The following is a 17,432-nucleotide window of genomic DNA, read 5'->3' on the forward strand; positions in this document are numbered from 1 at the left end:
TAAATAACTTACAAAGTATTTAACTAAAGTTCCCTATAATCATTAATCATTTATGTTTATACCTACCTACAAAATTATATTAATTATACATACTTATATATACATACATACATTCGTATTTATTGTTGTAATCAACGCCAAAGACTTATAAACAAAATATTTTAGAACAACTAAATTAGCTATCATCGGTCTGCCGAAGATTCAATATGTTTGCAGAACTTTTTTTTTGTAGTAACGCTATAGTAATTGGATAAAAGTTAACAAACAAGAAATGGTCACGTTTAAATAATATTCAATACTTTCTGCAAGCATATTCAATTTAAAAACACTTTCTACCCAGCCTTCTTTAAAAGTTTTTGGATAATTATAACCTTATGCTCGTTAAATATTTATAATTAAACCCTAAAACTATTGTTAAACTTACTTGTAATGCACCGCTATACTGGACTAATCCCCATATGAAATGGTGTTTAACTGCTCTTAAGATATATATACATTCATAATTCTCAAGTACCTTTTTTTCAAAACCAACCAAACTTAAATCTTTTTAACGAATTTATACTAAAACCAAATATAACAACAAAACAAAACAAAAAAAACAATTATAATTAGTGCTTTAAGTATTAATTGTTTGAATTTTGACTAAAGAAAACGATTTAATAAGTAAACCGAATGGATATAACATGCGATTTTTTACATTTATAAAACAAGAAATTTGTTTATTAAACGTAAATTCCAAAAAAAAACCCGGCTTAACAAATTAACAAAACGATTCTAAAAAAAATTAACAAAAACAAAAATTACGCAACAACTAGAAACTGATAAAAAATAAATATAAATAATAAAAAATAAAAAGGTTAATATTTAATTATAAAAATGGAATCTTGTTTTTTATTTTGCTACTAAAACGTACAAAAAGGAAAAAACAACAATTAGGAAAATTAGAAAAGTTCGAATACCTTTCAGGCACAGCGAATCTCCAGCCTGAAGCAGCGACTCGAGTCCGTCGAGTTCCATCTGACCAGCTCCGCAATGGGTCGACTGGGTTTGAGGAAGAGGGTGAGTCGCTCATTAAGTTGCAGCGGCGAGAATTTGCTGACGATCTGCGCCTTCGTAGAGGCCCGATACTTGCCCACCAAGGTGTCATTGCTGAAGCTGCGTCCTCGCCTATCGGCCCACTCATAAGTATGCACAGCTTCGTTGGCAGCATCGTCTATGAGTCTATAGCTGGGCTGACGATGCGGATTGTAGCCGAGCTTTTCGCATATGCTACGCACTTCGGCATTGCTGGGCGGTGTGCTCTTGGGGAAGCATTTGGTGTGCCAAATGCCATAGGATTGCTCAATGACCTGACCATACTGTGACACTGCCTGATTGTATCCCGAAAAGTAATCCATTGGCTGATCCTGTAGCGGATGTTCAATGCCAAAACAATAGCGTTCATCTTCGCCATTGGGACAATCGGGTTGCTTGTCGCACACAAAATCACGCGGAATGCAATCTCCGGGAGAACTGTAAATGATACGAGTTATAGCGACGACACTGGCTATTCTTGTAGTGCACTTACGAGCTGCATGGAAAGTGATCTGGGGTGCAGTCGCAGAGCGCCGAACTCTCATCGCTTTTGTCCCAGCAGTTGCGCTTGCCATCGCAAATCTTTGATGGATCCGTGGCTCTGAAAGGAACAACTTATTAGATCGGTAAGTAAATTGTATATAAATGGTAGCTCACTGTAGATAGGTAAAGCAGCTGCAAATGGTGGGTTCATCGGTCATATCCTCGCAGTCTGGCACATGGTCACAGAACTTGCTCTTTGGCACACACTTGTTACTTGTGCGGCATTTCATTTCACCCGGACCACAGCGCTGCTTCAGCTGTCGACATTTCGACTCCTCTTCGTCACTGTTATCGTGGCAATCACTGCGCCCATCGCATAACGCTGACTGTGGCAAACAGGTGCCCAGAGGACAACGATGTGTGGCACAAGGTGGTAATGATTGCACATTGTTGCAATGCGGTTGATCTGAAAGAAGTCATAATTTAGTAACTAAAAGTAATTTAAAGCACATCAAATTGTATACCTATAATATCTTGCAGAGTTTTGTATGACTGTTCCAGTGTTCTAATGCCAAAAGGTGCTTTGAAGCTGTAACAATTCGTATTGTTATAGCTAAAGAGCGCAGAAGGGAACCATCCCGTGTCGGCATGACGACAGACAAGTACACCCTGATCGGTGGGTTGAATTTCAGTGTCGCTATAATTCTTCTGGCCAAACTGCGTACAGCTGGTGAATTTTGTAAGCGAAGGCATCTCTCTAGCAGCTACACCGCTCACAAGATCAAGTTCATCCGATATGGAAGCCATATCCTCGGCGCTAAGATTAAGCAAACGCATTAAATTGCCAGATGGACGCTGTTCCTGCAGTTGATAACAAGAACTGCAGTCTGTCTGGTTGTTTGATTTGGAAATGGCCACCGTTTTGATGCGCCCCGAAAGATCGTCGTGCAGCACGCTGATACATTCTTCAATTGCATAATCCTGCTGATTTGAGCTGAATAAAGAGAATGTTTTTAGAATGCCAGTCAAAGGGAGTTTCTAGTTACTTACGTGTCTGGCAAAAAGCTGGGCAACACGTGATGCGTGAATCTAGCAGGCTGCTCCAAATGATACAGTAACACATTGGACTTGGGCACAGCCTCAAAGCAATCAACACGACGAATCTGCTCATGACTGCTGCGGTGCAAAGAGCGTCGCGTCTTGCCGCCACCCAACAAGACGCTAATGTAGTACGTGTCAAAGCTGCAATAAATAAAGCACATTAGAATGTAAGGAATATACAAATTCTAATGCTTACCTAATGCCTGAGAGACAACTGTCGTGCACCAGCAGCCAGTGCTTGTCCAACAGCACGCCGAGACACCACAATTCGCCATTTGCATAGACGTCTGCTAACCAAGGCCAATGGAGCTCCTCGATAGCTTCATGCAATTGATCCTGCACTAGCAACGTCTTGTTCTTTTTGCTCTTGATCAAAATGTCCAGACGATCCATGATCTCATCCTTCTTGTTGACCATCTGTGCTGGCAGTTGGGGCTTAAAGTGCACATTGGGTTTGTTGTGAGTTTCAATGGTGGGCAGCAATGCTGGCACATTTTCTGTTGGTTGTTGCTTCACCGCCTGCCCAGCACTGAATGTTTTAATGGGCTTCGTTGTATTGGAGCGAGCATTGCACTCCACATAGATGCCCAGGCACTTTTCCGAGTGAATTGCATCCTTATCCTGCCTGGGCAGCACTCGCTGCAATTCCGCGCTGGAAAAGTGCAAATTATCATTCAAGTGAGTGCGCAGCTCAGAGCGAAGTTGCGATTTCTTCGACAGTTCCGGTGTAATGGGGTGCATCTCCTTCTGGCTGACAAATTCCGTGCTGTTAAAGTAATGAGCGCCATGGAAACCCAAGAGAGCGCACACAGAGTCCGCTGTTTCAGCCTGATGCTGATGGAAGCCCGTCTCGTGGGCACAGACAACACGCCAGAGGCCATGCGCATTCTTTGAGAAGATGCCAACGTTGCTGAACTTGGGCTGCTGATGGGCATCGTAGTGCACGTCGTGGCCATTGGTCAAAGCAACTGCAAATCGATATGAGACATTGATTAAGAGTACAGAGTACGGTTTTTAGGCATACGTACAGCAATCCTTTTCATCCTCTTTGAACGTGCAGTCCACTACATTGTCACAACGCTTGGCCAGCGGCAGACAGCTCTTGGAGAGCGCACAATGGAACTCATTATCCTGACAACTGCCTGTGGTTGCATATAACTTTAGTTGAAAAAGTGTTGCAGTGAAATTTTTGTGGTTTGCTTACCACAATTCTGCTCATCGCTTAAATCCTCACAGTCGGCTTTGCCGTCGCAGACGAGCACACTGAGGCTGCCCTTCAAATAGTCACGACAGGTGCAGTCCAGTTCATCGGTGCCATCTTCACAGTCGACTTTGCGATCACAGCGATGTTGCAGATCCACAATTTGAGGCATTCTGAGAAATATATAAGATTAATTGCTGTCAAGGGTGTCTGCTGTTAGCTTACCTTTGACAAACAAACTTATTCGGCAGCTGCGTCTTTGGAACTACTTTGTTAGGCTTTATGGTTGTCGTTGAGCTGCTACTCTTGATGGATGAAGCTGTTGTAGTTGGCGCTTCAGTTGTTGATGTAGATTGAGTAGTTGACTGTGTTGTAGTTAACTCTTTCGTTGCCTGTGTGGTAGTCAACTCCTTCGTCGAAGTGAACTCTTTGATTGTTGTGTTAGATTGCGTCGTAGTGGAATCTTCAGTTATGTCTTCAGTTGTTGACTCTGTATCAACTGGCGTTGTATCGCCGTCAGTTGAACTGACACTTGCAATAGATCTCGTCTCCAACTCAGTGCTTGCTGTTGCTAAATCTGTTGTGGCCTCTTTTGCAGTTGTTGTGGACAAACTGGGCGCATCAGTTGTGATGACAGGCAGCGATGGGGTTGTCAAATCCTCGGCAATGGCTGCCGTTGTCGTCGACTCCTCCAGAAATTGAGTAATTAAGTCGGTGAGTCTCATGAAATCCTCTGTTGAAGTTGGCCAAGTTGTTGACCTAGTTGGTGCCAAAGTTGATACAGTTGCTGCTGCTGCTGTTGTTGTCGCAGATGTTGCTGAGTTCGATGTTGTTGTGGTGTCTGTTGTTGTGCTTGTTAATGTGATTGCCTCGTCTGCAGGTAGCGTTGTATGCAAAGTTGTCGTTGTTGTCATCTCAAATTGCGTACTTGTCTCCTCTTCACTTAATATTGGATTTTGCTCCGTAATTGTTGTGGTAATGACACTTTCAGGTGGCGTTGCTGTCGCTGTTGTTTCATTCTGTGGCGAATTTTCAATCTCTGCCATTAAATCCTGAGCTTCAATAGACACATCCTGTCGCTGTTTATTCAGCGGCTGTTGTGATTGCATGTCAGTCGCTTGCTGCTTTGCCAACGGATAATAATCACTCTCTGTGGTGGTACTAATATTCTGCTTGCTACTGCCCACCATATCGGGAATAAAGTTATACGCACAACCGACTTCATCCTCGCCACCTAGGCAATCCACTCGACGGTCGCAACGTTGTCTCTGGGGTATGCAACGCTTGCCGCCCCAAACACACGTGAATCCTGGACACAGTTGCACTGGTTGTTTAGCAGGCAGTAGTCGCGGTGTCACCGCCAACTCAAGCCAATCCAGATAGAGAGCAACACGCGTGTAGACGCCAAATTCCTTGGGTCGTGCACAGCCATTGCCATGACTAACAACTCCAGCCAAATACCATTCATCTGTATTGTTGACACTGCGGCAGAAAAGCGGGCCACCTGAATCGCCTTGACAGGCATCGCGGCCACCATCTGGATCACCGGCACAAACATCCTCAGAGGCCTGATCCTCTGGATCCGGACAGCGTTTGCGTATGGGCAAAATCACTTGACGCAGGGGATCACCTAAAGGAATGAAAAGAAGTTAAAAAGAGTATTGGAAATGGGTAGATGATAATACTCACTGCTTGGTCCCTTTTCTCGTATGGCGCCCCAACCCACAGTTGTGCAGAGTGTGTGTTCCTCGGGTCCCCAAATCCAGTCATCGCCAAATGTTGTGCGTCCCACATCCGGCAGACAAATGGGCTTGACCCAGCGATTGAACTGCAGTGGAGTTGCAACTCGTAACAGCGAGAGATCGTTGCGCATGCTTCTGCGCTCGTAGAGCTGATGCACTACCACATGGGAGACGGGTTGGATTTGTGTAGCCGGCGAGTAGCTTGTACGACGCAAGAGACCAGCGCGCACCTCATAATGATACTTCACAAAGTTGATAACGCAATGCGCAGCGCTGATGATCTGCAAGAAAGTTGATATTATTAAATAAATTCAGTTAATTAAAAGATCTGTTAGTTTACCCAACGCTCAGTGTAGATTGTGCCGCCACAATGGAACTTGCCATCGCGATAAATTGCCACGACGAAAGGCCACTGCATTGGACTTGCATAGCTGCCACCCACAATTCGACCTTTGTCTGTGTCCGTGTCTGCTTCATCGTCATCTTCAAAGACTGTTCTTTTCGAGCGTTTGATCGGCTTCGCTGGCTGCTTGCTTGGCAGTCCACACTGCGGTGGCGGACACTTGACATAGGCCACATGATCCACCAACGTGTCGTGATCGTTGCGTCCATGACAGCCCTGTGACAGATGCATGCCAGCATGCAACGACGGCTCAATGAATGGACCTGGCAACGTTAGCTGTCTGAAACTAAGATCAACAGTTGATTGCATATGTTCTTCCTGCTCGCAGGCCGCTGTTGCCCACTTGTCGCCATTGTTGCACACTGGATACCATTCGCCGCGATGTTTGCGATACAGATAACCCTCCGAAGCAGATGCAGCATGAGACTAAAGAAGATAAAATGTTAGTAGGGAAGTAGAGCTAACAAAAGCGCTGCTCACCATGTGATGCGTGACATCGGTGACCAGCATGTTGCAGTGCATCTCATCGCGTCCATTGAAGCAGTTCCGAAAGCCATCACAGCGCTCCACGCGACTGTAGCACATCGAAAGCGTCGATCGATTGTGTCGCGCATAATCCTCTGCGTTCTCGTAGCAGGAATGCGCCAAAGCCTCGCAGCCAAAACAGCCCAACTCATCCTCGCCCATGGGACAATCCTCGTAGCCATCGCAAAGTCGATCCTCATCTAAACGATCAGCACAAGTGCACGCAGACTCATCACTGCCATCCGAGCAGTCCACAACATTGTTGCACCAATTCGTGGCAGCAATGCATTCCTTATTCGCATAGCAGGCAACCTGATCCGCATCGGGGCAACTGCGCAACTCTTGCGATTGCTGCGGCACGCCCACATAAGAGGCGTAGACAATCTGACTCTGATGTGTTCCAGCTCCAGTTTGATTGGCATGTCGCATCTTGAAGTTGGCATTAGAGAAGCCAGACTGACTGCTTGGCGACAGATTGCTTTGGATGGGAGTGCTCTGCGCTTGACTCTGTTGAGCCTGTTGATTCTGCATGTAGGTGCAGTAGACTTGCTGCTGTCCATTCCCCTGTTTTTGGGGTGAGGCATTCTTCGAGAAGATGTTGGGCAGCTGATTCTGTGCACCGCCCGCTGTGCCAGCGCTGCCGCCAAAGAAGTTGCCAGTGGGTCCGAATTGCTGCTGTGGCACAAAGAAGATGCCGCCGGCTGCATTCGAGGAGCCACCAAAGTGGCCGCCCTGCATGCCCATAAACGAGGGCGTTGGCGACCACATGGGCATGCGGAAATTGGCGGGCGTCATGTAGAAACAAACTGGTATGCTGGGCATGCCAAAGTTGGGATTGAACATGAACTGTGCCGAGGCTTTCATTGTCTCACCCGACACAGGAAATCCGCCTGGACCGCGACTGGTAAACTGCACACTGGGCGAGGCTGTGAAAGTCTCTGTTTCGCCAAGCGCAGCCTTTTGTCGCATCTTGCGCGCCATGTGCGCACACATTGTGATGAGCTGTGCATCGCCAGCTGGAAGGAATTGAACATAAGCATTAATAATATTGATTGAGGTAAGTTTGACAATGACTTACCACTCGTTGCCTTCCCGTTAATGGGGTTCAACTTGGGTCCCAGTTGCTCCAGACTCTTGGCATCCAGCTCGCTACCAAAGGTGTCGATTAACTCGTCCTCTGCGGCGGCTGCCTGTTCCTTAAACTGTTGCAGCCAGTGAGAGCGATCGTAGACGTTCGTCAAGTTGCTGGTTTCATTGAGATGCAGCACATTGATTGGCTGCTCATCATCGTCGTTTGGTGTCGTACTCTTGGGTGCTGCAGTTGAAGTCTCGTTGATCACTCTGATCAGCGGCTTTTCTGCTTCATGACGCTCAAAACTGTCGAGCATGTTCTCAATGCTGCTGGGATTATCCAGAGGATGCAACTCAGCACGAGCAGACTCCGTTGTAGTTTCAGCATGTGGTAATTGAGTTGTTGTTTGTGGTAGTGTTGTGCTGGTTTCGTTAAGTTCGCTGCTATCGTCGGCGCCATCGATAATCCAGCTATATTTCAGTGGTTTTTGCTTGGTGGGATGAAGAGTGTGATTGGCTGCTTCAATAGCAATGGTTGTTGTGGCCACATCGAGTAAAGAGGCAGTTGAAGTTGAGGTAATCAGCGGAGTTGTCGTTGTAGCAAGTGTGGTAGAGGTAGTCAACGCAGAACTGAGCGTAGTTGCTTGCTCTACTTGCTGTGCAGCTGTTGTACTTGTCACCGCTTCCACCGCAGCTGTTGTCAACATTGGCGGCTTCGTCGTGGGCAGCAACTCGGACTTAATTATTACAGCAGCCGGACTGCTGGCAGCTTGTTGTTCATCTTCATAAAAAGTCGAAATATTAAAAGTTTCTGTTGTAGCTTCTTGCTGTTTCGCACTCTCCGTGGTCAGCACAATCTCTTTGGGCTTATCAAAGTGATCCAAAATCCAGGTAACGTTATCAAAAAAGTGATCCTGATCGGGTTGTTCGGTGGTGTGCACAATGCTGCTCACAGTGGTCACAGTAGAGTTGATGTTGTCACTGCTCGTTGTGCTGGTCTCTCCCGAAATGCTAATTGTAGACTTGTTGCTGTCGTCGCTCGAGGTGCTGCTCTGCTCTACAGTTGTGCTCGCCACAGTTGTGAGCTCCAGAGTTGTGAGATTAATGTGCTCAGTGGTGGCCAACACTCGTGGCGTATTCTCCGCATATGCATCCTGTTCGTCGTGCCCGTGACCATCGATAATCCAGCTAATTTGAGCTGGTTTTATCTTCACACGCAACGGTTTTAATGTTGTTTCTATGGTAGTAATGCCACTCGTTGTGCTGTCATTGGCAATTGGAGTTGTTGCCTCGGGAATTTGAGCCTCTGTGGTGCGTGTTTTCTTTGCCGGCACAAAAAGGTTCAAACTCTTGCTGTTCATCGCTGCCGGAATCGATGTGTCCTTTGATCATTTCTCGCATCTTTCCAAGCTTTTCGTTGATCTCGTTGGCCATTTGATACATGCGCATAAAGGCGCTCATGCAATCCTCTTGAGTTTGTTTCTTGCAGCGCATATAATCTTTCTCCAGCTGACTCAACGCAGCTTTGGCACGCTTATTCCGTAACTTTGTGTAAATGTGCTGCATGTTGGCCTCCAGCTGGAGCGGATCAATCATGTCCAAGGAGCGGAGACTGCGACGTGGTCGCAGCTTATGCTTTAGTCGAAACTTGAAACGCAAATGCTTAAGTCGCAACGATTGCTCCTCGCTCTTGGTGGCACCAGCGAGATCGGCTTTCTTTAGCGGAATGTGAAAGGGTTGCGATTGTGGACGTATTATGAAGGCTTCTTCCTCGATGGGTTGCAGTTTCTCAGCGTGTTTTTCATTCAGCATCGTTATTTGATGCAGGCGATCTACCAAATACAGAAAGAAATTATAGTAAGGAATGTGAAGATATCTAAGACGAACTCACCCATTCGCTCCACCACTATTCCATGGTAGATCAGTGAGATGAAGAGCGCCACCAGCACCAATGTGGAGATGATCAGGATGCGGGCGCAGGGCAGACGACAACGGCGAGGATGACGCAGCAGACGCGTTGCCTCCAACTCTGGGGAATGTCAAGGTCAAGGCTCAATGCGTTAATCAAGTGGAGAAAGAAGAGTATTCAAGCTTCGACTTGTTACTTGCTTAAACTTCACTTCTTGTAGGAGGTTCAAAGCAGTTTTCTGCTTGGCTCTGCATTATTTTATGTTTACAAGTTTTTAACTTAACATAGTTTAACAGTTTTTTTTTTATAAAAAAAAATAACTTGAATTCATTTTTTTCGCTTATTTTTTTTAGCCAGTTCTTTCGCAATTTATTGAATTGCTGATGTCATTAAAATTGCCAAGTTGAGCAAAAAAAAAAAACTGAAACCAAATTCAAGTCGATTATGTGGCACATGAAATTGTTCAAATTTTCACATTTTCTTTAATTTAATTTCATAAGTGTTTTAGTTGATATTCAAATGTATTCCAACATTTAAGTAATTAATAAATTGTTACTGAATGATAACTTAACCCACCATCTATGTTTAGCTTCATGTTGTATTTAATTTCCGTTTTGTTTCATCACTTTACACGGTTAATAAACGAGATTAATGCACTTTCTCTTGTTCAATTAATTATACAATTTTTATAAAGTCCAAAAAGGAGCATCAGATTACAATAGAACCGAATCAACTGCACATTAACAAGCACTCAAAAAAAATACACCAAATAAAAAGAATCAGCATTAACTGCTGCTTGGTAATCCAATATTATCCAATTCAAAACACAACACAACGAATATCACGACGATTACGATTCCACGAGACCACGAGAATATCTTCGGCGCGTTCCACCGGCAACTGAATTGTTGATCGGCACTGGACGCGCTTTTAAAGCTTTCGGAAAGTGGATCACACCCGATGACGACCCAGTTCCGTGGTGCATTTTGTGCTGTGCTTTGTACTTAACAATTTTTTGGTTAATGAAAATTCGTGCAGGAAATTGCGAGCACAGCAGAAATCGACAAGCAAAATCGAAGAACACAAAGAGTGCAAGTTGAAGGGAATTGCAACCAAGAGCAACGAACCAACCACCCACCAACCAGCAATCAGCAACCGTTCAACTTTATGGTTCGAGGTGATAAAATTACCAACTCATCAATTGGATTGCCAAGCAAGCCTTGACTTGTGTCACAAATTCGTTTTTCAATCGTCATTTTACAAATTCCGTACACTAAAAGCGTACAACAAAAAATATTTTTCTTTTTTATTTAGTTAAAGATCTACAAAAAACAGATACGCGTATAAATATACCCTTTAATAGAAAAAACAAAACAAAAAAAACTAAAAAAAAACCTCCATGCAAACTTCAGTGGAAACAGTTCGAACTTTTATCAAAATTTTATTATCAGATCTAATGTAAGTAACAAAATCAGCGAATCGATCAGATCAACAACTAAATGGAGATGCATTCTGCAGAAATCTTCCACAAAAAATTGATGCAAAATTCAGTAAAGTGTCTGCTTTATCAACTACAGCGACTAGTTCACCTCACACAACGGGTGAGCAAAATGTGCGGAACAATTCTATATCCCCAGCAGAGTCAGAACGAATGGTGAGTAACACTTCCCGTAAAGATCATACCAATTTCAGACAGTATAAAGACGTAACTTGCAATCTAGGTTTCATTTTAGATTATATTTAGTTAAAATATAAATAATAATAGTTGGCATCATGTTACAAATATATGAAAAATGGTTTCATTCCTTTGTAGTTTTTAGTTTTATATTCAATTTTAAGCAGAAATTTGAAATTAATGACATTAACTTTATGTTGATTGAAACGAAAATTATGTAATTCCTTAGTCTTCGATATGCGTTTTTAATTTCAAGAAAAGTTAAGACAAAAATTGGTGATAATAGTTTTGAAGATTATCTTCAGAAAAATAATGTATGTTTTTTTCAATTTAAATTTAAAGTTAGAGAATTAATCTTCTTATATGTACATTATATTACTATCGAAACAAACGATAGCCGAGATTGAATTTCATGTGTTCATTGAAAAGAAAAGTAATTTATTCCAGACTTCGCTCTGTTTTCAATTTCAAGTAAAGTTAAGAGTGGAACTCGATAATAATGCCATATCGAAAGACTTACAAAACAAAAAATACGCGAGTTCAGTACCTTAAGTAAATAGTAATAAAGAAGGTTTACCTTCTATAAGGACAGCTTGTGATTACGTCTAGAATTAAGAGAGTAACAACCAATTCAAGAGGTGTCAATATTATGCGAGCCAGACTTTTCAATGCCAGAACGCTTGCCGCACACCATGCGCATCAATTGACCGAAGTGCTCTGGACTGATATTACTGCTCACGCGCATCAGGAAGAACCAATCGCCACAGCTAAAGCCGCTCACAGCATGCCATATAGTAGCCTTCGACATGAAACGAGTTTGGGCGCGCAGCACTTGGAGACGTAGACCACGATTGCAGATGTAGACGGAGCGATAGATGAGCTTGAGAGCAGCCAGAAAAGCCATCAAAATGAACCAAAACCACAAGAAGACAAAGATCTTCTCGTTCAATGTGTTTAGCGGCAACAGACAGAGATTATCATGGTACTCTAAGCTGCCGCTGCCGCCAAACTTCAGGATCTGGCATTTGGCAATCTTGGGAAAGATGCGTGTGGTGATGCGATTCCATTCATCCCAGTTGTAGGCGGGCACAGCAGCCACGGCCTTGATGTAATGTGACCAGAAGTCGACCAGAAACACATTCAGCAGCTTTATGTTGCAAATCTAAAGAGGGAGATATTATTAAGTATAGATTAAAAATCTAAATCTGAAACAGAAATTCATCTTACGCTAATGATGAAATTCAGAACTTCACAGAAGGTGTAGCAGACAAAGTAGTGCAAGTGGGATTCCTTGTGATCCTGAGAGAAGTAAAAAGCCAAGCGGCTCAGATGCTTGTTTGTTTTCTCCGTCAAAGTCAGTGTATCCTCGAGATTGGCACAGAGATTCTTGAGTCGTCCGCCCTCCCATTTCTTCCAGAGAAATGCCGGTAGGTAGAAGATGAACGACTGCAGCAGCAATACGGGCACAACCCACTGATAGTAGCGTAGAAAGATGCGTTCACGTCCGTTTTCATTCTTCAATCCCAGCACATTGTTTAGTAGATTCTTCTCCAGCGACTGATTGTAATACTGCCTGCTGTAGCCATATTGGATTTCTTTGGTCAGATTTGCTACGGATGGACCGTCTTCGTAGTCCATGATATACATGCCCATGGTCCAACAATGCGATACAACAAAGTCCTTTTGTGGTATGCCAGATATGCAGACCACAGGATCACCAAAGTATTGCTTCGATGAGAGCAGAAAAGTGAAAGCCAACAAAATGGCACAAGTGCATTTGGCGTGCAGCGTGAAAATGCCGTCGTAAATGCGCACCGACTTCAGTTGCAAGTACTTTGACAGCGGCTTAACAGCTGTATACATTTTTTATTTGGAAATATTCACTACACTTTTTACAAAAATGAATTTTACTTTTGCGGCTGCTGCGCAAAACTTGCAAATTTCTTGAAACACGCGGAATTCTAACGGTTAAAGCCAGCGTGACCGCTAGTTGCGGTTGACATATACTAGAAAAGGGATGTTGCTGGTCACACCGTTAGTATTAACGTATTTCGTTTCTGTTAGCGTGCGACAACTGTTAATGTCCAACATAAAAATGTTAATTCCGGTGAAATAGCATTCAGCTTTTAACAGAAACGAAGTAGTGTTGGAAAACGTTACAACTAACGGAACTAGCTCATAAAGATAAACTTTACCTTAATCAACATTTTAGTAATTAAATTGTATTAAATTAGGAAGCATTATTTATTATGTACTTAAATTTTTTTTTAAAAGTTTTTTGTATATCAGTCAGTCTATGACAGCGTTGATGTCAGCTGTTGCTTGCAATCAGCTGTTCAATTTTATATCAGACAGTTTGCTTCAGCGTAATCACGCAAGTGTTAGTGCGACTACACGTGCGTGTGCACAAACACATACATACACAACAAGCCATCGACGGTTCCACAAAACTCACGTGTATTTATATTTTTCTTTTCGATTTGCATTTAATTGCAAAGTTTAAACAGCAAGCGAATGAAGATGAAAGAGCAGCTATCATCGAAGCAGCAAGAGCGCACTGAGAAGAAAAAGGAAAAACTTGCCGCTTTGGCGAATTTAATACAGATGAACGACAGAGAACGCATACAAGAAGCAGTTGACGAAGTGCAGCAAAAACGGCGCGAGATCGACAACGACGACGACGATAACAACAAAGACAATGGCAAGCGGGATCAGCCGGAGGATGATGACGGTTTTATCACAGTGTGCAGCAAGCGAAAACCGCGAAATCGTTTAACCATCATGGCAGACAGCAGCAGTGAGACAACAGAAGCCGCGGCTGCTGCTGCTGCCGATGCTGGTGAGGCACGCTCCTCCGATGAGCCGGAATTGAAACGCAGTCGCAACTCAGCTGGCGGCGACGGTAACAACACGACGCTGGACACTGTCGATGCCACCCTCATCACCCAGGAGCAGTACAAATCCCTGTCCACAGAGCTGCGACGACGCAAACGTGAGCTGGAAAGTGTGCCCGCCCTCACTTTACGAGACACAGGCAGACGGGCACACCTGGAGATACCGCAGGACGAGCGCACACCCATCTTTCTGGCGGACATACAGCATCTGCTAATGACTGCGCTCACGGGCAAGAAGAGTCCCTGTGCTCCAGATCGTTGGTGCAGTGCAGATAAGTTCAACAGTTTGTCACACAGTGTCGTGTTAATACTGGAGGGTTTGTCGCTCTTCCACTATCTCTCCAACGAGAGTTTGTTTGCGGCAACGAATCGCATATTCGAAACAAAGCTGGAAATGGTGATGCCACCGCAGGAAGAGGGCCCCATTATCGACACAATAGCCCAGGTGAGTCGAGGGATAAAGTACTTCACTTTATACGCTTATACAGCTTGCGCTCTTGCAGATTCCTCTGACCACTGTGCAGGCTCAGAAGCTCATCAACGAACATGGTTCGCTGGAGACCGCCGTGGAGCTGAACAAAGATCCCACGCTGTTTGTTAAGGCTATTTTCCCCATGGAGAAGACGCCGCCCAGCCCCGAGAAACCTACAGAAGCACCACAACTGCATCCAGATGACAAGTTTCCGCGCACCAAGCTGCTGCTGTCCGCCCTGCAAATGGTCGACGAAGGTTATCCAATACCGCTGCAAGGCGAACTGCAAGCCCGCTTCAAGTCTTATGTGTTTACCAAGAAATCGTATGCTCCAGTGACGGATCGCAGTCCCATGTTTGGTGTCGATTGTGAGATGTGTCGCACTGTGACCGGAGCGAATGAATTGACGCGAATTTCCATTGTGGACGAGAAATACGAGACGGTCTACGAGACGCTGGTGCGCCCCGTGAATCGCATCACCGACTATCTCACCCAATACTCGGGCATAACGGCCGAGATTATGCAGTCGGTGACGAAGAAGCTGACGGAAGTGCAGCGTGAGGTGTCAGCGTTGTTGCCACCGGATGCCATTTTGGTGGGACAATCGCTGAACTCCGATTTGAATGCGATGCGCATGATGCATCCGTATGTGATCGACACGAGTGTGTGCTTCAACATTTCGGGTGTGCGCAAGCGCAAGAGCAAGCTGAAGCATTTGGCCAAGACGTTTCTGCACGAGAGCATTCAGGAGAACGAGGATGGTCACGATTCCATTGAGGATTCGCGTGCCACGCTCAAGCTGGTCAAAATGAAGCTCGCCAACAGCATCGAGTTCGGCGACGAAATTCTCATCCAACGCAAACGCATCACAGACATTCTGCGAGCAACCTGTGGCGATGGGTTAAACAACAATCTTTATGCACACGCCGCGAAGCGGGACAAACGCACGGCAATCGTGACCGTTGGAGATCTGCAGCCGCGTCTCAAGAAGGTGATACAATTGGCCGAGGAGGCGGTGCCCAAGGATGCAAACAATGCGGTGCATGTGCATGAGGTGTCGAGTCCCAAGGAAGCGGTGCGCAAAGTCAATGAAATTGCGCTGGAGAATGCGCTGACAATTGCCAATTTGTTGGTGCCCGAGAAGGATTTTATGCTGGAGAGCGCAGAGCGCACAGCAGCCAAGCTGGATGGATTCATTGAACGCGTCTGGAATACCGTAGCCCACAATGGACTGTTCATGGTGCTCATGGGTGGCTCGGCGGAGTGTCAGAAGGGTGTTGCCAAGATTGCCATTAAGCGATTAGGCAAAGGCAACGTTCCGCCGTCTGCACTTCTCTCTGCTGTCAAGTCAACACACACATAACCACACACAGTCTCAAAAAATGATGTACAGGAGACGTACGTAGGATTAAGAAAGTCACGTATAATCAAATAGTCCAGGCCACGAAATAATCATGTTAAATTCGCGTTCAGTTTTCGGTATTGTTCGCTGCGTTTCCAGAGTCAGCGACAAATGCAGAGCAAACTTTGCTATGAATATAACGCATTCGATTCATCGTCAAATACCCTTCCTCAATACCCATCCATACACACTGCTGTCTGCTATAATCCTTTTAAGTAAACCCCATTGTACCACATCAACCTAAATGCTAGAAAAGAGAAAAAAACTGTAAAAAATCACAACAAAAAAAAAAAACAAAATCAAAAAAAAGGAAAAATACTACTGACATAAGATATTTCGAAATCAATAAATAAAATCATGTTGTTTGTAATTCAAATCAAACAAGTTTTTCAATTGATTATACAATAATCTGTTCATTCTCTGCTTCAATGGAAAAATATATATTCCAGCTCTTTATTAAGATAAAATATTGTCGATCTGTTAGAAATATGAAATGCAAATTAAAACGTTCTAAAGATAATTTTAGGTATACTAAATTTGAGTAATAAATTAATGCTGTAAATAATAAAGCTACAAGGAAAAGATTTTTTTTGTAAGCACTTAGTTTTGCTAGACTTATTTTGTTATAACTAGACATCAGTCCGTATAACTACATTATATCTTTGTATAGTAGTAAGGTATATTAAAGATATATTTAGACATTTAAGAATGGATTCAAAATAGTTTGAATAGATTTCTTTATAAATTTTAATTATTATTCGGAATAACCTTATAAATTATATTAACATATAAACTTCGAGATAAGTATGTGTTTGTTAGTTACAAAAAAAATGAATAGTTAAAAGAAAATTCCAAGCTCCTAGCAATACGATGATTAGTTCACTAACCGTAGACAGGTTGAGATTAAGTGAATTTTTATTTATTTCTATTTAATGTAGTTGAGTCCCAAGCTTTATAGCGATTGCTCATTTTTGAATACTTCAAAAATTCAAATTATGCATATTTTATATGATAGTATATTTACAACATATTTAAAATAAACCATATTTTTAGCAACAATATTTACGATTGTATTTACAAGATATTTAAAATAAAGTATATTTGACAACCAAACTTATCTAAGTCAAATAAAGTTGAACTTGATGAAATTTGAATTAAAAATTATAATTTATAACATGCTATCTATCACTATCATTATCTTTCATTAGAACTTGACATTAAATGCCAACCCATATTTAATCATAACAGTCGTAAATTAATTTCAGTTAGATAAGACATCAAAATCTATGTAAGTTCTTGTAATAAATAGATAGCAGCTGCCTTAAAAGCGAATCATCAAAGAGAAGTCCTCCAACACATGTCTATTAATAAAATCCCTGAACTCTTCGATTGCATCTCTTGCATTTGTGAAATTCGGCTGCAATTACAACTCGCGTAGTCCGGCGCATTCAGTTCTCCAAACTCCAAATAATTAACGAGT

General features: G+C 43.3%; 3 protein-coding genes across 4 annotated transcripts; 1 reads left to right on the top strand and 2 right to left on the bottom strand.

Annotated features, from left to right (window-relative positions):
• Positions 1-863: 863 nt before the first annotated feature.
• On the bottom strand, positions 864-10,408 carry LOC133843234 (serine protease nudel). Its single transcript, XM_062276677.1, is given in 16 exon segments — positions 864-1,512; positions 1,568-1,675; positions 1,732-2,023; positions 2,082-2,551; positions 2,608-2,799; positions 2,855-3,626; positions 3,687-3,800; positions 3,863-4,032; positions 4,085-5,489; positions 5,549-5,882; positions 5,942-6,430; positions 6,485-7,545; positions 7,608-8,947; positions 8,949-9,432; positions 9,492-9,629; positions 10,086-10,408. Coding segments are annotated over 16 exon segments (7,938 nt in total). The 5' UTR covers positions 10,105-10,408; the 3' UTR covers positions 864-962.
• Positions 10,409-11,027: 619 nt separating this feature from the next.
• LOC133843237 (uncharacterized) lies at positions 11,028-16,336 on the top strand. Of its 2 annotated transcripts, none has more exons than XM_062276681.1 (3): positions 11,028-11,163; positions 13,683-14,523; positions 14,567-16,336. In XM_062276681.1, exons 1-3 carry the CDS (start codon positions 11,048-11,050, stop codon positions 15,911-15,913), a joined length of 2,304 nt encoding a protein of 767 aa, XP_062132665.1. In that variant the 5' UTR covers positions 11,028-11,047; the 3' UTR covers positions 15,914-16,336. The 2 variants fall into 2 exon arrangements, with proteins under 2 accessions (XP_062132665.1, XP_062132666.1); XM_062276682.1 differs by having other exon boundaries at positions 14,582-16,336.
• Positions 11,226-13,182, bottom strand: LOC133843241 (innexin inx5). Its single transcript, XM_062276695.1, has 2 exons — positions 12,412-13,182; positions 11,226-12,346 (listed from the first exon to the last, which is right to left on the bottom strand). Exons 1-2 carry the CDS (start codon positions 13,045-13,047, stop codon positions 11,816-11,818), a joined length of 1,167 nt encoding a protein of 388 aa, XP_062132679.1. The 5' UTR covers positions 13,048-13,182; the 3' UTR covers positions 11,226-11,815.
• Positions 16,337-17,432: the final 1,096 nt, after the last annotated feature.

This window comes from Drosophila sulfurigaster, chromosome 3 (assembly GCF_023558435.1).
Source record: "Drosophila sulfurigaster albostrigata strain 15112-1811.04 chromosome 3, ASM2355843v2, whole genome shotgun sequence".
Lineage (NCBI taxonomy): Eukaryota > Metazoa > Arthropoda > Insecta > Diptera > Drosophilidae > Drosophila > Drosophila sulfurigaster.

Bases quoted from the DNA above. Each gene is read 5' to 3' on its own strand.
- LOC133843237 (XM_062276681.1), top strand. From the start codon at position 11,048: ATGCAAAATTCAGTAAAGTGTCTGCTTTATCAACTACAGCGACTAGTT. The intron at 11,164-13,682 runs GTGAGTAACACT...TTAATTGCAAAG, and splicing joins CAGCAGAGTCAGAACGAATG to TTTAAACAGCAAGCGAATGA. The intron at 14,524-14,566 runs GTGAGTCGAGGG...ACGCTTATACAG, and splicing joins TTATCGACACAATAGCCCAG to CTTGCGCTCTTGCAGATTCC.
- LOC133843241 (XM_062276695.1), bottom strand. From the start codon at position 13,047: ATGTATACAGCTGTTAAGCCGCTGTCAAAGTACTTGCAACTGAAGTCG. The intron at 12,347-12,411 runs GTAAGATGAATT...CTCCCTCTTTAG, and splicing joins TTCTGAATTTCATCATTAGC to ATTTGCAACATAAAGCTGCT.